The 23,221-nt window shown below is 42.8% G+C and overlaps 1 protein-coding gene across 6 annotated transcripts in view; it reads left to right on the top strand.

Annotated features, from left to right (window-relative positions):
- Positions 1-23,221, top strand: part of Cbx5 (chromobox 5) — a 43,684-nt gene that overhangs the window by 8,396 nt on the left and 12,067 nt on the right. For 2 of the 6 annotated variants that reach the window (XM_005067345.4, XM_013111265.3), the window contains exons 2-3: positions 10,585-10,763; positions 22,543-22,729. In XM_005067345.4, coding sequence (XP_005067402.1) covers positions 10,627-10,763; positions 22,543-22,729 — 324 coding nt within the window. In that variant the 5' untranslated portion in view covers positions 10,585-10,626. Of the gene's footprint in view, positions 1-8,493; positions 8,622-8,665; positions 8,855-10,584; positions 10,764-22,542; positions 22,730-23,221 lie in introns of those variants that run through there. The other 4 variants (XM_040753706.1, XM_005067344.4, XM_013111264.3 and 1 more) reach the window with 4 other exon arrangements.

The raw sequence follows: 23,221 nt of genomic DNA on the forward strand, positions 1-23,221 counted from the left end.
GACCTTAATACAGTTGTATTAGAAATTAGTTACACATTGGGAAGTCTCCAAATATTTGGAATACTATATAACACCAAAGTTACTCAAGGGTCAAACAACCGGGAATGTAGCTCAAAGGTTTTACTTATGCAAGGTGCTGACTTGGTATACCCAGCACCACCCTCAACAACAAAGAATTTGAGAGTCTGAGGTAGAAGGATCACATTAGTTCAAGGACTACCTAGTGAGAGCCTCTCTGAAAAGACAGGAAAAACCAAGCTGAAAAAGTTATTTGAGAACTGATAAGTCAAGAAAAGTAGAACACACAAATAACCATTATTTGGAATGAGAGAATTATGCCACTGTTGATCCTATAGACATTTTTGTTTTGTTTTGCTTTCTTTGAGATAGGGTTTCTCTGTATTGTTTTGGAGCCTGTCCTGGAATTCAATCTGTAGACCAGACTGGTCTCGAACTCACAGAGATCCTTCTGCCTCTGCCTCCCGAGTCCTGGGATTAAAGTCGTATGCTACCAACGCCCTACTGATCCTATAGACATTTTAAAAAAGTAATAAACCTGGCTGGAGAGATGGCTCAGCAGTTAAGAGCAGTTGCTCTTCCAGAGGTCCTGATTTTATTCCCAGCAACCACATGGTGGCTCACAACCATCTGTAGTGGGATCAGATGCCCTCTTCTGTCATAAAGTTGTACATGCAGATAGAGCACTCATAAATAAAACTTTTTTAAAAAGTAGTAGGGGCTGGAGAGATGGCTCAGAGGTTAAGAGCACTGACTGCTCTTCCAGGGGTCCTGAGTTCAATTCCCAGCAACCACATGGTGGCTCACAACCATCTGCAATGAGATCTGGTGCCCTCTTCTGGCCTGCAGACATTCATGGAAGCAAGATGTTGTATTCACAATAAAAAAACAAAAACAGATGAGGTCTAGCTCCACTACTAGGCCTGATCTCGGGGGGAAGAAAAAAAAAGTAGTAAAACCTTGGAAGGCTTAGAATGGTGCTTCTCTTAACCCTAGCATCTAGGAGGCAGAGGCGGTGGGATTGCTGTAAATTGGAGACCAGCGTAGGTTACAAAGTGAGACTCCATCCCAAGAAAAGAAACTAAGAAATAATGCCACTGTTTCCATGTCTGATGAAAACCTTGTGAGATAAGCAGGGCATTGACTAACATGTAAGATTAAGTGAGCTTTTTGGCTTCATCTTTGATTTACTTATCACAGTTGTCATCTTTCCAGTATTAGGAAGTTGCCTTTGGGTTGGGTATGGTGATAAGACCTTTAATTCTAGCACTCTGGAGGCAAAGGCCAGCCTGGTCTATCTCTAGGCAATCCTGGTGATCTGAGGTCCATCCCAGGATGCTCATGGTGAAAAGAGAAACCACTTCTGCAAGTTGTTCTTTGACCTACAGAAGCATGTTGTGGCACAAATGTGCCTACACACAACATGCTTGCATAGATAGGCACATACTTTAAAAATGAGATTTATTTTATATATATGAGTGTTTTTGCTTGAATGTAAGTATGTGTACCACATGCTTGTCTGGTGCCTGTGAAGGTCAAAGAGGACATGAGAGTCCCTAGAACTGGAGTTAAAGAACACTGAGTTGCTATAGTCTACCTGTCTTCACCTGTGGGTACTTGAGTGCTGCCAACCTAACCTGGTCATCTGCAAGAGCAGCAACTGCTCTTAGCAGCTGAGCTGTGCTCCAGCCCCCAGTTTAAAAAAAACTTAAGTTACTTTTTTTTTTTTTTAATTTTTTTTTGAGGAGGTAAGGTTTCTCTGTGTAGCCCTGGCTGATCTGGAACTTGTTCTGTAGAGTAGGCTGGCCTGGAACTCACAGAGATCCACCTGCCTCTGCCTCCTAAGTGCAGTAAAGTTACCTTTTAAGTAGCCTTTAGTTTTTTCCTTTTAAGACAGTTTCACTGTAGCTGTGGTGGAAATCTCTCTGTAGCCCAGGCTGGCCTTGAGCATTCAATGATCTTTTTGCTTCAGCCTCCTGAGCGGCTCTAGTTTGGCAAACATGTTGCCTTTCTGATCTTTTGGCTTGGCGGTGTTGGAAATTGAACCCCCAGCTTTGTGCATATCTTACATACACTGCCCCTTAGCAACTAAGGCGCTGCTTTCAAAACCTGTGTAGCCCTTTTTTCGGGGGTAGGGTGGGCAACCTTTGTGGAACACTGACTTAAGGAGAAACTCAGAGTTTTCCTAGCCCACAGGTTGAAGACAGTAGATTTAGTGCTCATGCAGTGCTTGACACTTATTAGGTTCTCAATAAATATCCCACAGCCAGCTAAACAGTTTTAGAAAAGGAACAGAATGACTATATTAATCATCTCTTTGGCACAGTATTTGAATTGGGAATGTGGTTGGAAACTGGACAAAAAGAAAAATCTTACTTGGCTTAAATAACACATCAAAACACTTGAAGAGCTAGGTGGTCTATGATCAGCATCCTCTCGGCCGTTTATCTGTTGGTGGCCTTTCTTTGCATTTAACTATCAATATATTTGAAGTGTAGAGCACACTTTTATTATATTGTGCCATAGTAACTCACACTTAAATGTCAATAGAGACACTTGCAAAGACCTGCAAGGTTCAATAACTTCTGGTGTGGGTTTGTTCCTCCTGTCATCACCCATTGTGTGTGTGTTTTTTTTTAACAGCTTTTAAATTGCCACAAAGCAAAATTGGTCAGGATCATAATAGATGGCCCAGGAGCTGCCAAGGATACCCTTGTATGGGATGAGAAGAATTCAATACTGGCTTGATTTTATTTATCTAAAATGTAGGGTATGACTTCAATATAATTCATGTTGCAAATACAGCAAGGTGATGGCCAAGCACAGAATTGTATAATATATTGAAGGAATGCTCTCTTTGTTCCCTGAAGTTTTGCATTGAGATGTTTTTCTTTTCTTTAATCATGTAAAGATTCCTTTCTTGTCAGCATGGATAGTCAGATTGTAGTATATAGTCTTAAATATTCTCAACAGTTAAATTAGAAATAATTTAGATTATAGTTATGTAAATTAATTTTTATGTCTTTGTTGAACAAATCTCTATTGCCTCACTTAGTATTTATAAGCTCTTCCTTAAAAATAGATGGTTGGTTGAAATGAACTGAAGGGGTCTTTGTAAGCCCTAAGCTGTTTAAGTCTAAAAACTGCAAACTGCATCAGGATAAAAACTGCGTTTTATGGTTGATGTTTTGTTTTTGTTTTTCAGGGGGGTGGAGGTGTCCAAGATAGGATTTCTCTGTGTAGTCTTGGCTGTCATGGAACTTGCTCTGTAGACCAGACTGGCCTTGAACTCAGAGATCCACCGGCCTCTGCCTCCCCAGTGCTGGGATTAAAGGAGTTTGCCGCCATCACCACCCCAACCCCCTCATACTCCCTGCTTGGGTGATGTTTGCAGTGTTTTATGCCCATAGTTTTATTTAGGTAGAACATTTCATTTCTTTCTCAACATCCTTTTTTCTTTTCTTCTTTTTCTTTTTCTTAGTTTGGGACAGGGTTTACTATGTAGCCCTAGCTGACTTTGAACTCATTGTATAGACCAGGATGGTCTCAAACTTAAAAAGATCTACCTGCCTCTGCCTCCAGAGTTCTGGGATTGTAAATGTATACCACTACGCCTGGCCCAAATTACATATTTTGTAAGAATGATCTGCCTAAGTGGTATGTATAAAGTCATGGTATTCTATCCAAATACTGTTATTGCCCATTTTCCTTACGATTTATTTATGATGAAATCACGAGGTTCATTTGTTTTTGTGTGTGTATATATGTGTAAGGTGACAGATTTATAAATTCATGTTTCATCACATTAAGAGAGCAGTGGATATGAGATTCACACCCACTTGAGAGTAGGGTTCTAAGATGAGGACATTTCAAAGATAGGATAGTTAGGAAACACCATCTGGAAGATATTTTCTTGGTTTTTTGATTGTTTATTTATTTGGTTTTTTTTGAGACAGGGTTTCTCTATTGGAGGCTGTCCTGGAACTCACTCTGTAGACCAGGCTGGCCTCAAACTCACAGAGATCCTCCTGCCTCTGCCTCCCGTGTGCTGGGACTAAAGGCATGTGCCACCAATGCCCAGCAGAAGACATTTTCTAATAATTGTGCCAGTTTCCTCCTTTTGTTCTTTCAAGTTAAGACACAGACCTGTTAAAGGCCATTGTATAATTCCATTTGGGCTGGGCGGTGGTGGCGCACGCCTTTAATCCCAGCACTCGGGAGGCAGAGGCAGGCGGATCTCTATGAGTTCGAGGCCGGGCTGGACCGACAGCCTCCAAAACAATACAAAGAAACCCTGTCTCGTAAAAACAAAAACAGAAACAAAAAAATTCCATTTGGATGTATGCGCCCCCTCTCCAAGTCTGACCTTTTTAAATTTAAAGACAGAGCACTGCTATATAGCTCTGGCTGGCCAGAAAACAATGATAGATTGATTCTCTGTATCAGCCCCCCCAGTCCAGGGATTAAAGGTGTGTGTTAATGTGCCCAGTTGCTTTGTAGATCAGGCTGACTTTGAATTTGCAGAGATTTGCCTGCCTCTGCCTCCCAAATCATGCCCAGCTGGTTTACATAATTCTTACTGTGATTCAAAAATAGAGACTTCATTGGTAATCCATCTGGAAACCACTTCCAAATAATTTGATGAAGTAGTTAATCAGTTAGTTATCGTCTATATTGCTTTTGTTCTTTCATTGGTAATGAAAAAAAAAATGTGCTTTTAAACCATGATCCTTGAAGAGAAGCCAGGACAGTTGGTTTTAAAAAGTAGCAGCAGGGTGGAGGGACTATGACTGACTGATGAGACTTTGTGGATATTTTTGGTTCAGTGATTTGTTAATGCTGACAGTTGGCCATTTTACCTATTGTTCTGGTTTGACAAGAACCGGTAGTTTTTTTCTTTACTCTTAAAATATGTAGAATTTTATTCTGTTTCTTCTTCCTGCACCACGACCCCCCCACACACACATACATACCTTGTTTTTAATCTGGTTGTTTTCAAAACAGGGTTTCTCTGTGTTGTCTTGACTGTCCTGGAACTTGCTCTATAGACCAGGCTGGCCTCGAATTCACAGAGATCCACCTGCCTCTGCCTCTCCAGTGCTGGGATTAATGGTGTACACTACCATTCACCTTGATATTTAAAGATTTCATCCATTAAAGAATGCCTTTCCAATGTTGTAGAATGTGAGTCTGACTCTGCTTGACCACGAAGTTCTTGAAATAATTCTAATACTGACTTCTGACCACATTCCTGGTTGAGGAACCTTTAATGTGAATTTGCCTTATATTTCTCATAGGAAGGTCTCTTGGTACTGCTCTTTTCTTAGCCCTCTCCTGTGGCCTCTAGTTGCTTCAATCTATGGTGTATGATCCTTTTACTAGAGACAGCTACTCAAGAGACAACTGAAAGCTGTTTTCCTTTATAGGGCTCCCTAGAAACCTTGAGAGGATCCTCACCCCTTTCCATGAAGATTTCCATAAGAATACAGTTGCTCGGGGCTGGAGAGATGGCTTAGAGGTTAAGAACACTGGCTGCTCTTCTAGAGGTCCTGAGTTCAATTCCCAGTAACCACATGGTGGCTCACAACCATCTGTAGTGAGATCTGGTGCCCTCTTCTGGCCTGCAGGCATACATGGAGTGCTGTATACATAATAAATAAAATCTTAAAAAAAAACAAGAATACGGTTGCTCTTCTCTCTTCCTCTGGCATAATATCAGGGTTCTGCTTTAATCACTCCATCATCCTGCTGGACAGATCTCATTTCTCATACCAGAATGTTCCTCCCTCTCATGCTCAGTTTGAACTACCAGTCTTGATGCTTTTTCTGGTCCAGCTGGCTTTGTGTTTCATTTGACCCTAATACACTCACTCAGTTGCACTGTCTAAAAGAGAATTATGTCCCCTCCCATGTCTGGGTGCATTTCTCATTTCTTACTGCTGGTCCTGAGTAGATCTGTAACTTCAAGGTTAAGATAAGACACATTCCATCAGAACTATGTCGTCATCCTTGCCAGCTTCTGATCTGTGACTGTCCAGAAGATTTACAAGACAGTTTCACCACATTCTTTAAAGAATATTATGGTTGGACTCTGACTCCTGGCATTAGGCCAATTTGATCTGTCAGCTGTTACAAAACCCATTTCCCATAGAAAAAGGGGCCTTGGCTCACATGCCCTTCAAGCTGCTCTTACAGGAGTTAGATCTGAACCTTTTATTTCCTGGTGTCTTGTAAGGATAAAGGGAGATAAGAATATTTTGTCCTTTGTGATTCTGTGTCTGTCTGTTGAAGTGTGCATACATGTGTATACTGTGTAGCTGGGTATGCACACCATGGCAAATGTGTAGAAGTCAGAAGACAACTTTGTAGTATCAGTGCTCTCTCTCCACCTTTGTGTGGGATCTGGGGATCAAACTTGGGTCATGAGGCTTGCATACAAGCTGAGCCATCTTGATGGCTTCCTATAATATAGCTCTTTAAGTATAAACTCATTTCTTTTTTAGTAGATAGGATGTGGGGATATACTCCTCTAGGCTTTTTCTTTTAAGATTTATTTTTATTGAGCCGGGCCTTGGTGGCGCATGCCTTTAATCCCAGCACTCGGGAGGCAGAGGCAGGTGGATCTCTGTGAGTTCGAGACCAGCCTGGTCTACAGAGCGAGTTCCAGGACAGCCTCCAAAGCCACAGAGAAACCCTGTCTCGAAAAACAAAAAAAAAAAAAAAAAAGATTTATTTTTATTTTATGTATATGAATATTTTGCTTGTGTGTATGTCTATGGACGCTTTGTGCCTTGTGCTGGCAGAAGTCAGAATAGGGTCTCAGAACCCCTGAGACTGGGAGGTACAGACAGTTGTAAACCCATTATGTGAGAATTTACCCGGGTCCTCTGGAAGAGCAATCATTACTCTTTACTGCTAGCTAGCTATATCTCCAGCCCTGGCGTTTTGTTTGTTTTGTTTTTTCCTTTTTTTGGAGACAAGATCTTGCTGTTTCTCCTTGACTGGCCTGAGATTCATTCTGTAAACAACTGTTAAAAACTGGCTTTTTTATATGATTATCTCAAGTTACATCAGTTTTCCTGAAAGTGATTTAACTTTATTCTTTATGTCTGAAGGTCCCATAATGTATGCTTACCATTCCCTCTGTTGCTGGATGTCTTTGTTAGCATATACATCTGTATGTTACATACATGCCTATTGCCCTCAGATGCCAGAAGAGGGTGTGTCAAATCCCATGGGGGACTGGAGTTACAGGTGGTTGTGAGCCATTCTGTGGTTGCTGGGAGCTGAACCCTGGTCTTCTGCAAGAGCGGTTAAGTGTTTAAAATCATTGATTTGTCCATCTCTCTGGCTCCTGATAAAGATCACCCCCTTTTCCTTAGCATGCATAAGGCTCTGGCCCCACAAAAAAATGTTTAAATTCCCAAATGTGAAGCAGATATGGTTTCGAATCTCTAAAATGTTTGTTACAGTCAGGTGAAAGGACACTGTATGTATTATAGTCTGGTTTTCTTTCTTTCCTTCTGAGACTAGGTCTCATGTAACACTGGGTGGCCATGAACTGACTGTGTAGTTACTTGTGGATGACCTTGAATTCCTGATCTACTTCCTGTTGTTAATGGTCTCTGTTTTATTATATCCTCCTTTTCCTTGGGTTTTAGGAATTATAAAGAGTAACATATTAGGGAATAATACTTGCTAAAAGTCTGTTTTATAGCATTACAAGAATAACTAATAAAATAATTAAATTTAACCACATAATGACTGTGACCAACCTGCTCGTGCACGGGTGAGAGCTCGCTCTCTCTCTCTCTCTCTCTCTCTCTCTCTCTCTCTCTCTCTCTCTCTCTCTCTCTCTCTCTCTCTCTCTCTCTCTCTCTCTCTCCCCCCCCACTAAGGGACTAATTTTTCTCACGTGCAAATTCAGCTGAAAAGTTCTTTTTAAGGCCCTGGAGATCGTGCCTAGCTATTGTTTCAAGTGTTTGGGTTCTAGTTCTGTTGTAATTCTCTCAAACAAGGAAAGTTACATAGTATCATTAAAATACTTCCTCTCTCCCTTTCCCTGTTACTTCTTTCCCTCAAGCAATTTTAATTAACTGTGTAGTGACAGATGGTGGGAAAAGCTTTGTCCAAAGTGCTTCTAGATTAGGGTGGTTTGTCTTGCTCTGTTGTAGGAAGGGCCTACTGTTGCCCCTCCCCCTCTGCCAGTGAGCTGTAATCCTGTTAGGTGGTCCTAAAATGCTATTGATTAATTCACAGTGCTTTTAGAAGAATAAGCCTAAATTTTGGACTTTAAACCAAAGAACTAACTCCCTTGAGCTCTGAAAGCCTTAGCCTTGAGGCCAAGGGAGGTACCTTCCAACTTCTCCACCCAGTCTGCAGTGAAAAGGAAAGTTAAGCCTTTTAACTTTTTCATTTGCCTCTCTCTCTTAGTCTAGTACGGCTGCCAGTTGCCATGGCAACGGACTGGGACAGCTGCGCAGTGGCGCCCAGGCAGCTGGGTGGGGGCGGGGGGAGCTGCAAGCCCGCCAAGCCCCAGACCTGGGAGGGGAGGCCCCTCCTGTTAGCCCAGAGGGAAAGAACGAACTGGGGCGATCCGGTAGGTAAGGGAGGGAACCCCTATTGATCTACTTCGGGCTTCTCTTCAGCATGAAGGTATAAAGAAATAAATTCTCTTCCTCCCTCAAACTGTAGAACACATATGTAAATCCTTGTTTTTTTCCCCTGGTGAGGCAGGGAAGGCCATAGCCACAATGCTTAACTGCATGCTTCCAACATGGGGCTGGTTTTAACCCAGCACTCTGACCTAAACTGCTCAGCTCCCGGAAATTCCAAGGTGAGTGGGGGTGGGGGTGGGGTACTCTCTCTGGAATATGACATTTCCTGTCTGTGGTGAGGTCGGAGGCTGTTTATTTTAAATAAACGTTATTATATTTTTTGATGCCTGGGAGTCTTCTAAATTAATGGAAAGATTATTTGAAAACCTTTTTACCTATATTCCCCCGTGCCTTCTCTCTCAAATAAAGTTATTATGGGTCAAAAATTAATACAAGCAGTCTTTGAGACTGGCCTACCTACTGCTAGTACGTTCTGTAGGTAGGATTTTCAACACTATATTCCTATAATGATTTCATAAAAATTGCTAATTTGAAATAAATTGATAAATACAAACTTCTGCTCTTCAGCTTGAACATCATTCTGAGATTAGTTGCACTTTCTATTCCTGAGGCTAGCTTTCTGGCCAAGATGGGAATGTTGTGAAAAACATCTTTAGAGATTATATCAAAATAACAGTGGAGTCAGCTTAGATATTGATTCCTGCTGTTTGATAATCCAGACTGTGGGTACCACTTAACATGATTAAGGAAGAATTCTTTTAGAACGATTTTGGTTCAGCAGTGTGGGAATTTTAAAAACTAGATTCTCTGTTGAGCACCTCTGACTGCATATTTCTGAACTTAATTTCCATTTGTGTTGCCTTGCCTGGGCTTTCCTGGGAGATGAATAGTCCTCTGTGTTCTGAGGAGGCCTCATGTTGACGCAGAGTCTGGGGCCAGACTTCTTTCCCCTCCTCTTTCCTTTGGCCCAAAGTCAACTTCAGTGAAGAGGCGAGGTACCTCCATAACTGTTTGGGTTAGTTGAGCCCTGGGAATTACAGGATAGTCAGTGACTAATTTTGAATTTTTTTCTCTGCTCCTTTTCCCTTCTATTCCCAAATGAGCTTACTAAAAAGGAGGCTTAGTGTGTTTGAGCTGTCTGTCAGCCTTGCTTTTGTGAGCTGATGGATACGCTAAAGGGGCAGGCTCCAGTTGTTGAAGGGAAACGTACCCAGTCACTAGGGATGTGGTGAGAGGTGGTCCGGACTGACCAATGCTCAGGATACACAAAGTTACTTTTGGTGTTTTGTGGGGGAAAGTTTCTTTTTTCCTTTTTCTTCATTCTTATAAAAACATTTATTCACCTCAGAGGAAAAATATTTTTATTCTTTTATTTCCTTTAATTGAAGGTTTCCCACAGTTTTCTTTGAGTTCCTGGCTCACAAGTAGATGAAGAAACGATCATGAGGAACATACCATGCTATTTGTTTTTTTTTTAATATAAAATTAAAGGAGTTAAACAATTGTGCCTTCTAATTTGATCTCTTCAACTGAAGAGAAGTTGTTGTTAGGGAAATGTGGATTGACCCATTTTAAAATTAAATTTGTAGCCTGTCTTAGAATAATTGTACACCGCCGGGCGTTGGTGGTGCACGCCTTTAATCCCAGCACTCGGGAGGCAGAGGCAGGCGGATCTCTGTGAGTTCGAGACCAGCCTGGTCTACAGATCGAGTTCCAGGACAGCCTCCAAAGCCACAGAGAAACCCTGTCTCGAAAAAAACAAAAAACAAAACAAAAAAAAAAGAATACTTGTACACCAAAAAGAAGGGTGTATACGGCTGACTAGTATTGTCCCCCCATTCCATCAAGAAGGGACAGTTTAACCCTCATGGATTGTCCCCTCTATTCCATCAGGAAGGGACAGTTAACCTTCATGGGTTGTAACTGTTTTGTCTTTACCCCTTTTTAGGAACCTGGTGGCCTTAGTCCTTCCAGTGGATTAGCGTGCGACATGGGAAAGAAAACCAAGAGGACAGCTGACAGTTCTTCTTCAGAGGATGAGGAGGAGTACGTCGTGGAAAAGGTGTTAGACAGGCGCATGGTTAAGGGACAAGTGGAGTATCTGTTGAAGTGGAAAGGCTTTTCTGAGTAAGTGCTTTCTTTTTCAGGCATTAGGACTCTGTAGAGGTAGAAAATTTGGTTTACTTGCTGTGTGCTACTGTCTGTCTTTTTCCCATTTATATGCTTTCATAAAAACCAAGAGAAAGCCGGGCGTTGGTGGGGCACGCCTTTAATCCCAGCACTCGGGAGGTAGAGGCAGGTGGATCTCTGAGTTTGAGACCAGCCTGGTCTACAAGAGCTAGTTCCAGGACAGCCTCCAAAGCCACAGAGAAACCCTGTCTTGAAAAACCAAAAAACAAACCAAGAGAGGTAATAGACCACATGTTCTCCCATTGTGGAGCTGATGCTTTAATGATCTTATATTTGAGGGGTAGTTTAAGAAATTAGTTGGGAGCACAGACTTGGAAGTCAGATATTCTGGAACCAGATACTTTTTTTTTTTTTTGGTTTTATGAGACAGGGTTTCTCTCTGTATTGTTTTGGAGGCTGTCAGTCCAGCCTGGCCTCGAACTCACAGAGATCCGCCTGCCTCTGCCTCCCGAGTGCTGGGATTAAAGGCGTGCGCCACCACCGCCCGGCTGGAACCAGATTCTTGTTCTACCCTTTAAGATATAGGTGAATGAACTTTCTTTTAAATTTTATTTATTTGTTTATTTTTGTTTTTATTTTGTTATTTGTTTTATTATTTTGTTATTATTTATACAATGTTCTACTTGCATGCCAGTAGAGGGCACCAGCTCTCATTAAAGATGGTTGTGAGCCACCATGTGGTTGCTGGGAATTGAACTCAGGACCTCTGGCAGAGCAGCCAGTGCTCTTAACCTCTGAGCCATCTCTCCAGCCCTAATTTCTTTTATTTTTGTTATTTAAAAAATTCTTGGCCGGTTGGTGGTGTACACCTTTAATCCCAGCACTTGGGAGACAGGTAGATCTCTGTGAGTTTGAGGCCAACCTGGTCTACAGAGCTAGTTCCAAGAGCTGTTATACAGAGAAACCCTGTCTCAAAAAAGCAAAAAGAAAAAGACAACAAAAAATTATTTCTTGCTGGGCTGGGTGATGATACATACCTTTATTCCCAGAAGTGGTGTGGGGGTGGAGAGTTTGAGCCCAGCCTGTTCTAAAGATAGTGTTCCAGGGCAGCAAGGGCTACAGAGAGAAACCCTGTCTGGAAAACACATAAATTTTTTTTCTTATTTTGTGTGCATGAAGCTTTTACCTGCATGTATACAGCATTTGTGTTGTCTGGTGCCCACAGTCCAATTAGGGCATCAGATCAGCTAGAACAGGAGTTACATATGGTTGTTGAGTGGCCATATGAGTTCTGGGAACCAAACCATGATTCTCTGGGGGTGCAGGTAGTTAGTCCATTGGCTAATTTTATAATCTGTTTTCATTTTCCCCCCCTTTTAATAAAATAGGGACAAGAGGTGGGTGTAGTTTGGTAGTAAAGTGCTTTCACCTAGCATTCCCAGGGTCCTGGTTTGACTCTCAGGTATGCCAGGAAAAGAAAAGAAGACAGACAAAAACAGGGATAAGACATAATACTTAGTGGTCTCAGTGAGTGTGAGTAAACCACTTGCTATTGCAAGTGTGAGCGTTTGAATTTAGATACTAGAACCCATGCAAAGTCAGGCACATGCATCTGTCCCTGTGGTCGTACACTGAGGTGTGAGACAGAAACAAGAGAATTCTGGAAGGGTGAGGGACAACTAGTCTGGCATACCAGCAGTGAATGGGGTAGAAGATGAGGACCAACAACTGAGGTGGTCTCTGACTTCCAGTCATACATACCCACACTCACATGCACATAAGCAGGAATATACACCTAATACATATGCATGTGCATATATACTGAAAGATTTATGAAATGAAGCTAAGGCTTTAATCCCAGCTCTCTGAGTCAGGTGGATCTCTGTGAGGTCAAAGTTAGTGCTGAAAGCAGCATTTCAATATAAGTGCCTTTTTGTTTGTTTAAATTTTTAATTTCTAAGGGACAGATCACTTCAAGTTCTTGTGTGAGTCAAAGTCTCGTTTTTGGTTGTGAGCAGCATATCTGAGGCTCGCTGGCCTGTAGCCTTCTTCAGCCAGTTCTGTCTTTGCCTGCCCTCTTGCAATGGGAACACCAGCACATTCAGCTTTTTATGTGAGTTAGTTCTGGGGACTGAACTCAGGTCTTCAGGCTTGGATAGGAAGTGTATTTATCTACTGAGCCATTTCCACAGCCTGATACCACAGCTTTATCTTCAGCAGAAGATATATAGCTCAGTAGTGTGGTGTTTGCATGTGAGAAATTGGATTTTGTTCTCTTGGGTTTTTGGTATTTTGTTTGTTTTTGTTTTTGAGTCAAGAGTTTCACTATGCTTGGCTGTCCAGGAACTCACTCTGTAGACCAGACTGGACTGGAACTCAAAGACATCTGCCTGCCTCTGCCTCCCGAGTGCTGGGGATTGAAGGTGTTTGCTGCCACCCAGCTGGGTTTTAGTTCTCAATAACACAAAAAGCAAACAGAAACAAAATGCAATAAAAACAACAGGTAGAACTAAATTTGCTAAAAGAGTCAATGTTTTGCCAATACTTTAAAGTTAGGATGCTTCAGGACCTAGTGAAAATTATTTCCTTTCATGATTTAACATTCATATGGAGCACTGGGCCTTTTAGGTAAATTGACTCATGCATAAGAGATTATGTAGCATCTCTTGTACCAGAGTGCTTTTTGTTTTGTTTTGTTTTAGACAGGGTTTCTGTGTATTTCTTTGGAGCCTGTCCTGTAACTTGCTCTGTAGACCATGCTAACTCACAAAGATGTTGCCTGCCTCTATCTCCTGAGTGCTGCAATTAAAGAAAGGCATGTGCCACCAACTCCCAGCCCAGAGTGCTATTTTTATACAAGATCTTATAGCCCAGGCTGACCTAGAACTCACTATGTGTCTGGAGATAACATTGAACGTTTGGCTTCTCAGGTGCTGGGATTCTGAGCTGCCACATTTCGAGAGCTCTACTCCATCACCATATTTCTAAAGAGGAATGCTAGCAATGAATGTGAGATATAGGGAAGCCCTATGAAATAGGAATTTAAGTAGCATTTGAAGAATTCCAGGTCATTCCTAGACTTACCATGGAATTAGCACTAGAAATACTTGTATGTTTGAAAGGTGCTTACACTGTTTGAACTTTCCCAGCAGTGGTGTCCCATGCCTTTATTCCCAGCACTCAGTAGGCAGAGGCAGACGGGTCTCTGTGAGTTTGAGGCTAGCCTGGTCTACAAAGTGAATTCCAAGACAGCCAAGACTACACAGTGAAATCCTATGTCGAAAAGCGAACAACAACAACAAAAAACCTGTTTGAACTTTTAGTACTTAACATAGGTGAAAGACAAAATTGGGGTAGATGGATTAAGCATTGTCATAAATGAACACCTGGGATTGGGACTGGAGATAAGGCTCAGCAGTTATGAGTGCTTCTTGTTCTTCTAGAAGACTCTACTTAGGTTCCCAATACCCTTGTACCACAGCTCACAATGGCCTGGGACTCCGGTTTTAGGCGTCTGGTGCCACTGCCATCACACATACACATTTTTGCACTTAGTAAAAGAATTTAAAATATTTCTATGTCCTCAAACTTAAAATATCTGCCTGCCTCTGCTTCTACAGTGCTAGGATCAAAGGTATGTGCCACCACACCCAGCAATTACAATCTTTTTCTTTTTTGGTTTTTCGAGACAGGGTTTCTCTGTATTGTTTTGGAGGCTGTCGGTCCAGCCTGGCCTCGAACTCACAGAGATCCGCCTGCCTCTGCCTCCCGAGAGCTGGGATTAAAGGCGTACGCCACCACCGCCCAGCCACAATTACAATCTTTTTAGGAACAATTGCCTGGGATTTCATGATAGGCTAGAATAAATTTTCCTGTCTTCCCTGAGCATTTCTGCAAGAGAAAACCTAGCAATGTACCATGGCAGCATCCATATATAAACTGTTTCTTCCTAAACCATATATAACTTCTTGTAAGAGTTTGATTTGTTGGGCAAGTTCAAGGTTAACAGTAGAAACTAGGAGTTTGACTGAGTTGGTAGAGTGTTGCCTAGCATACACTAAACTTGGGTTTGATCCCTAGCACAGCATATACTGGATCAACCTAGCTGTCAGTAAGTAGAGGCAAGAAGGATCAGGAGTACAAGGTCATTCTTGGCTACATAGTAAACTCTAGATGGGTTAAAGGAGCCTGCACCTCCCCCCCCAAAAAAAAGTTTTGATGGATTGATGTGCTGGTGTGCTCCTTAGAAAATAAAAAATTAGCTGGGCGTTGGTGGCGCACGCCTTTAATCCCAGCACTCGGGAGGCAGAGGCAGGCGGATCTCTGTGAGTTCGAGACCAGCCTGGATTACCAAGCGAGTTCCAGGACAGCCTCCAAAGCCACAGAGAAACCCTGTCTCGAAAAACCAAAAAAAAAAAAAAAAAAAAAGAAAAAAAAAGAAAAAATTAATGCTAAAGCCCAGCAGTGGTGTCCCAGGTATTTATTCCCAGGACTCATGAAGCAGACAGCAGGTATACACAGAGAAACCCTGTCTTGAAAAACAAAGAAAGGCGAATCTCTGTGAGTTCGAGGCCAGCTTGGTCTACAGAGCGAGTTCTAGGACAGCCTCCAAAGCAATACAGAGAAACCCTGTCTCAAAAAACAAAAAATCCAAAAATGGGTACAATATATACATTGAGACCATTTACCTTTTATAGGTGGCTTTGGAGACTGTCCTGAAACTAGCTTTTGTAGACCAGGCTAGTCTCGAACTCACAGAGATCCGGCTGCCTCTGCCTCCCAAGTGCTGGGATTAAAGGCGTGCACCACCACCTTCCTGTGTATGGATGTTTTACCTGAATGCATGCCTGGTACCCATAGAGGCCAGAAAAGGGCATTGGATCCCCTGGACAGAAATTACAGAGGGTTGTGAGCCACCATGTAGGCACTAGTAATTGAACCTGGATCCTCTGAAAGAGTGTATGAATTCTTTGTCTGCATGTGTATATGTTCACCATGTATATGCCTGGTCAGAACAGGGGATCAGAACCCTGGAACAGGGGACTGGAGAGATGGCTCAGTGGTTAAAGAGCACTGACTGCTCTAGAGGACCTAGCTTCAAATCCCAGCACCCACATGGCAGCTCACAACTGTCTATAACTCTTAAGACCTGACATACTCACACAGACACACATACAGGTAAAACACCTGTGCACATAAAATAATAAAAATGATTATAAGCCACCACCACATAGGTTTTGGAAATCAAATCCAGGTCCTCTGCAAAAATAAATGCTCTAAATCACTGAGCCCTCTTCTCCAGCTTCCTGTTAATTTTTTTTTTTGGTTTTTCGAGACAGGGTTTCTCTGTGGCTTTGGAGGCTGTCCTGGAACTCACTCTGTAGACCGCCTGCCTCTGCCTCCCGAGTGCTGGGATTAAAGGCGTGCGCCACCACCACCCAGCCAAACATACAATTGTTAAAACATAACCTTTTGTTGTCCCCAAGATGTCCAACTATAGAACTCCCATACTATGGTAAAATTAAAAATTTTAACACTTTGAAAGTCTAAGGTTGATGGGCGTTGGTGGCACACGCCTTTAATCCCAGCACTAGGGAGGCAGAGGCAGGTGGATTTCTGTGAGTTCGAGGCCAGCCTGGTCTACAGAACGAGTTCCAGGACAGCCTCCAAAACAGAGAAACCCTTGTAGAGAGAAGCCTTTTCCTTGCTTTTTCCCCACCAGTCACCTGGGCTCTGCCACGTTGTAGTCCCCAAATAACACACAAGACGCTATATTAATTATGAAGCTGTTGGCCTTGCTTGTTTCTTACTGGCTAGCTCTGACTTAAGTATTTAACCCATTTAAGTATTTCTCTTACCGGATGGACATCTTACTTCTGGCAGGCTACATGATGACTTCCTGTGTTTCTCCTACCCAGCGTCCTCCTGGACGCCTAGTCCCACCTATCTTGCTTCCTATTGGCCAACAGTGCTTTACTGACATATACACAGGACTTCCCCATCAAACTGTCTCAAAAAAACCAAAAAAAAAAAAAAAGCCGGGCGTTGGTGGGGTACACCCTTAATCCCAGCACTTGGGAGGCAGAGGCAGGCGGATCTCTGTGAGTTCGAGGCCAGCCTGGTCTACAAGAGCTAGTTCCAGGACAGCCTCCAAAGCCAAACACACAAAAAAAGAAAAGTCCCAAGGTCTCTTGTATAGTATACATATGGAAATTTTCCTTGCATGTGCATCTGGGTACTGTGTGCATGGCTGATGGCCAAGAGGCCGAAAGGGTGTCAGATTCTCTGTTACTAGAATTACAGACAGCTGTGGTTGTTGGAAATTGTACCTGGGTCATTTGGAAGAGCAGCCAGTGCTCTTAACCACTGAGCCATTTGTCCAGCTCTGTTCAATCTCCTTAAAAAACATCCACACCAGGCATTGTGGCACACACCTTTAATTCAGCACTCTGGCAACAGAGGCCAGTGTGTCTCTGTGACATTTGGGTCAGCCTGGTCTGCATAGTGGGTTCTAGGACAACCAGAGCCTCATAGTAATACTCTGTCTCAAAAAACAAAACAAAAAAGTCCCAGGTCTTAACTGTAACCTTCTGTGGGATAAAAAAATAAATACTACTCTTCTTGATGAACAAAACTGTAGCATAAAAACTTGTTATATTTAAGCAAAACCAAGTTCAGTTGGTATAGTTCCCAATCTGATATCTTGGACTTGCTCGTGATCTTCTGGGCTCCATGGGACTTGAGCGTCAGTGCCACTTCTCTAGAGCTGCCGTCAGCCACACTCAACACTTGTCTTCTAGGTTCAGGCCAGCTCTGACCCTCATATGCCATTGTTCTTGCATCTCCAGTATCATATCCTTGGGTTGCTACTGCAACTGAGGCTGCACCTTCATAGATGGATTCTCTTCAGGGACTATCCCTGTCTCTTGGTACCAAGTCTCAGCCGATCTTCAGGAGAGATCTGTTGTGCCTTCAAAACCAGAACAGTGTGGGAGACTTCCATATTGCCAAGTTCTGCCAGCTTGATGTGCAGCCTTGGACCCCTGCTCACTATGTCGTAACTGCTGTATGTTCCCTAGAAGGCTGACCAGTAGAAGGTTTCACTTCCACAGATCTTTTTGTTTTGTTTTTTTTCTAAGACAGGGTTTCTCTGTGTAGCCGTGTTTGTCCTGGAACTCAGAGATCTACCTGCCTCTGCCTCCCAAGTGCTTGGATTAAAGGCATACACCACCACCACCACCACCACCACCACCCAGCCACTTCTATAGATTCTTAATCTAAAATGTCACACAAACAGCCCCAGTAGAGTCTTTGTTTCCTTTAGAAACATCACAGACCAGCACTGCCCAGCCATAAAACCCTAGATTTAATTTCAACAACTTCCCTCAAGCTCACTACAGATCATAGATGCTACTTTTGTCGTTTATTGACTTTTTTTTTTTTGCTTCTGTGATTCATTACAGGTAATAGGTGTATTTTATATAAAAACAACCTAAGCCGGGTGGTGGTGGCGCACGCCTTTAATCCCAGAACTCGGGAGGCAGAGGTAGGCGGATCTCTGTGAGTTGGAGGCCGGACTGGACCGATAGCCTCCAAAACAATACAGAGAAACCCTGTCTTGTAAAAACCTAGTATTTCTTGTCTAACAGAAGAACTATGCTTCTGGATAAGGAAAGGGATGATAGTTTTTTCTTTGTAGGTTCATTTCTTGCTTTAATTCCACAAGACTGTTGTAATTCTAGAACCCATGTTATGAATACAAAATATAGAGGACAACTTTGAGAATATCAGATTGAAACAGACATGTTGGTTCATTCCTGTAACCTATGTATTTGGAAGGCTGAGGTAAGAAACTTGTTATCTTGGGCTATATAGTAAGACTGTCATTAAAAATTCAGAGGTTATCTGGGTGTGGTGCTGCACACCATGAATCTCAGCACTCTGAAAGGCAGGGACATTAGAATCTTTGAGGTCATCCTGGTGAGCCAGAGACCCTGGATCAAATGAAAAACACAAAAATAAAGTAAATAGAAACCCACACGGGCGGTGGTGGTGCACGCCTTTAATCCCAGCACTCAGGAGGCAGAGGCAGGCAGATCTCTGTGAGTTCGAGGCCAGCCTGATCTACAAGAACTAGTTCCAGGACAGCCTCCAAAGCCACAGAGAAACCCTACCTTGGAAAAAAAAGAAACCCACAGAGAAGGCTGGGAATATCTTAGAGGAATGCTTGCATAAGATACACAGAGCACTGGGTTGGGCCCCCACTACCATATAAAGGAGGTGTGGTACCACATGCCTGTGAACCCAGTATTCAGGAGAGAGAGAGAGGGAGGGGGAGAGGGAAAGAAAAGTCTGAGAATGAGAAGTTCAAAGTTATCCAGGACTACATAGAGCGTTTGAGGCCAGCCTGGGCTACACGTGTGGCGATTTATTAAAGCTTGCCTGAGGGTTCAGAAAGAAAGCAAAGCTGCCTGCAAGCCATGGAGGTCAGGCAGTGGTGATAAACACCTTTAATCCCAGGACACAGGAGATGGGCAAATGGATCTCTCTGAGTTCAAGGCCACCCTGGCCTACACAAGAGTGAAGAGTAACAGAGCTCACACCTTTGATCTCAGCACTTGGGATCACACACCTTTAATACCTGCAGTAGGGAGGTGGAGACAGGAGTGATATGGCTGGGCAGAGAAAGGAATATAAGGAAGAGGAGACAGAACTGAGAGCATTTCCTCTGACGATTTGTGGAGACGGGACAGCCTTTCAGCCTGAGGTAGAGGTAAGAGCTAGACTAGTGGCTGACTGCTTTGCTTCTCTAATCTTCAACTTGAAGCTTGAACCCCAATATGACTCTGGATCTTTTTTTTTTTTTTTTGGTTTTTCGAGACAGGGTTTCTCTGTGGCTTTGGAGGCTGTCCTGGAACTCACTCTATAGACCGCCTGCCTCTGCCTCCCGAGTGCTGGGATTAAAGGCGTGCGCTACCAACGCCCAGCGACTCTGGATCTTATATTATTCATGTTACATACATGAGACCTTGTTCCCCTCAAATAACTTCTTTTCTATATCATAGTGATTCCTGTTTTGTGCAATCAATATTATTTCAGTTTTTTGTTTTGCTTTCTTGAGACAGGGTATTTCTGTGTATAGCTGGCTGTCTTGGAACGTGCTCTGTAGACCAGGCTGGGCTTGAACTCAGAAATACACCTGGCTCTGCCTCTGAGTGCTGGGATCAAAGGTGTGCGCCACCACTTCCCTGCTAGTTCAAATTTTGTATGTCTGTATATGTATACACACAAAAAAACTTGGTGACAGTAGACTTGAGTCTGTCTCATTTGAATTAATGCATTCCAACTCCTATTTACTAGAGTTTACAAATAGCATCTAACACAATAGAAATTGGAGGTTTGTGATTTATTAAGTTATCCTTTTTGTTCAGGCAACTGGTTGCATGTATAAGATCATACTCTTGGCAATTTAGCAGTTAAAATTGGGCTTTTATTGATGGGGAATTGCAAGGGATTGAACTCATGGAACCTGGCTTATGACTGAACAAGCATGCTTACCAATGAAGTATATGCCCATCTTCTAGACTGGGTTTGTTTTTGTTGTTTTTAAGGATTTTTTTTTAAATTGTCTATGTGTATCTGCCTATCTGTCTGTGAGGTATGTGAATGCTATGCTCGTGCCTGTAAAGGACAGAAGGCATTGAATTCCCTAGACCTGGAGTTACAGATGTTCAGGTCTTTGTAAGAGGAACAAGTCCTCTTAACCAGTGAGCCATCTCTCCAGCCCAGAATTGGGAGGTTTTTTATTGGGGGGGGGTTCTCAGTAGTTATGGAGTCAGTCCTGGAACTCACTCTATAAACCAGGCTGGCCTCGAACTGACAGAAAACCGCCTGCTTCTGCCTCCCCAGTACTGGGATTAAAGCCATGCAGCACCAATGCCCAGCCAAAATTAGGAGTTTTTAAAAAAAGTTTATTACTATATAGTTTATGGCCGGGCTCAGTGGTGCACACCTGTAGTCCCAGCTATTCGGGAGGCTGAGACAGGAGGATTGCTTGAGTCTAGGAGTTCAAGACTGTAGTGCAGCTATTCGGATCCGGTGTCCGCACTAAATTCAGCATCAATATGGTGACCTCTGGGGGGGGCGGTGAGCCACGCCAGGTTCCCTAAGGAGGGGTGGAACCTGCCCAGGTCAGAAATGGAGCAGGTCAAAACTATATAGTTTATGTACCCTAAGAGTCACCCAACCCCTGGTGGTGGTGGTGCATGCATTTAGTTCCAGCACTCAGGAGGCAGAGTCAGGCAGCTTTCTGAGTTTTGAGGCCAGCTTGGTCTACAGAGTTCCACTAACAGCCCAAAAAAAAGTTACCCACTGAAATTGTACAGTTTGATGTTTTTCTTTTGTCTTTGGGACAAGGTCTTTTGTTTGGTTTTTCTGAGATAGGGTTTCTCTATGTAGCCCTGGCCTTGAACTCCTGGGTGTTGGGATTAAAAGTGTTCACCACCATACCTGGCCCAGTTGTTTTTGTTTGTTTGTTTGTTGTCTTGTGATCAGTATTTTTAGGTTTGTGAAACTTACCATGCTCCCATTTCAGAATATTTCCTCATTGTAATCTACCTCATGTCCCTAAAATGTATCTTGTCAGGACATCAGAAAATCTGAAAGGAAGCATATTTTAAATTGGGCTGTGGTGGTACACACTTTTAGTCCCAACACTTGGGAAGCAGAGATAGGAGGATCTCTGGGTTGGAGGCCAGCCTGGTGTACAGATGAGTTCCTGAAAAGGCTCCAGATCTACAGAGGAACCCTGTCTTGAATAACAGATAAACAGACAAACAAAAAACAAAACCAAAGAAAGAACACATCTTTTCTTGCCTCCTTTTTTTAACTAGTGTGTGATTTTTGATATTTTCTTAGGTTGTTTTTTGCTGGTGAATACAGTTGTACCACATTTTGTTTATCCATTCATCAGTTGATGAGCATTCAAGTTTATTTTTTGGTTTGGCTATTAAAATGTTGCTATAGGGCTAAGGGTGTAGTTCTGGCGGTTCCGGACATAAAATCCTGGCCTGGGGTTTAATCCTCAGTCCGCAAAATAAAGTATTACTGCTTTAATAACTGAAATCTTCCCACTCCTACCCGGAGACAAAGTTTCTCTGTGTAGCCCTGGCTGTCCTAGAACTTACCCTGTAGACCAGACTGGCCTTGAATTTAGGAATCTGCCTGTCTGAGCCTCCCAGGTGCTGGGATTAAAGGTGTATGCCACCAACCCCAGCAGCTATAATAGTTTTTTTCCTTTTTTTCTATAATAATTCTTTACATGACTTTGAATATATTTTTTCCTAAACTTCGATGAAACCTAAGATCAGATTTGGATCTTTTTTTTTTCCTCTGCAAAGCTGGGGGTCATGTGCTAGGCAAATACCTTACCACAAAACTATACCGAAAGCCTCTTGTTAAGTCTAGGTGTTTTTTGTTGTTTTTGAGACAGGGTTTCTCTGGAACTTTGGAGCCTGTCGTGGAACTCAATCTGTAGACCATGCTAGGCTTTAACTCTCAGAGATCCTCCTGCCTCTCTCTTATTAAGTGTTTAAACATAGAATTCCTTTCCTTGGCTTACATGTCCTCTTTAAAATAAGTGTTGGCACTGAAAAGGGCTGACGATGTAGCTTGCTAGCACTTGTCAGTCTTGAGTTCTGCAGAGATGGTAAATGGATGAAAATAGGGTGTTATCACCATCCCTCACTCTTTTCCTTTTGTCTTTATTGTTGTTCAGGGAGCACAATACTTGGGAACCTGAGAAGAACTTGGATTGTCCTGAACTAATTTCTGAGTTTATGAAAAAGTATAAGAAGATGAAGGAGGGTGAAAACAACAAGCCCAGGGAGAAGTCAGAAGGAAACAAGAGGAAATCCAGTTTCTCTAATAGTGCTGATGATATAAAGTCTAAAAAAAAGAGAGAGGTAAGCTTCTCTCCTTCCACTACTATCCTGTTGCTCCTGTTACGCAAGGGGGAGTTTGGTAATTTCTTGTCCAAGGACGGGCCTACAAGCTATAGTTTTTGAACAAAAAGCTTCCAGGAAGTATGTTGATTACAGTGACCCCTTCTGGCCGAGGGAGAGCTGGTGTACCGCTGACTCTAAAGTGTCAAAATTGATGTAAAACTGCCCGCCTCTTCCCCCTCTCCCTGAATAGAAGTGTGGGTGTATCTGTCTGTCTGTGTGTGTGCTGAGGAGGCCACAGTGTTGGGAACCCAGTTTCGGTCCTCTAGAAGAGCAGCAAGCTCTTAGCCACTGAACCAATTGTAGCACCAAGAGGAAGACTTTCTTTTTAAAGAAAAGTAGCTAAGGAGGTGGCTCAGGGTTAGAAGAGGTGCCTGGTCCAGGCCTGACGACCTGAGTTCTTCTGTGTCTTTACTATGTGCATGTTACACAAACAAGGTTATGAAGAATATA

Source organism: Mesocricetus auratus, unplaced genomic scaffold (genome assembly GCF_017639785.1).
Source record: "Mesocricetus auratus isolate SY011 unplaced genomic scaffold, BCM_Maur_2.0 Super-Scaffold_100010, whole genome shotgun sequence".
Taxonomy (NCBI): Eukaryota; Metazoa; Chordata; class Mammalia; order Rodentia; family Cricetidae; genus Mesocricetus; species Mesocricetus auratus.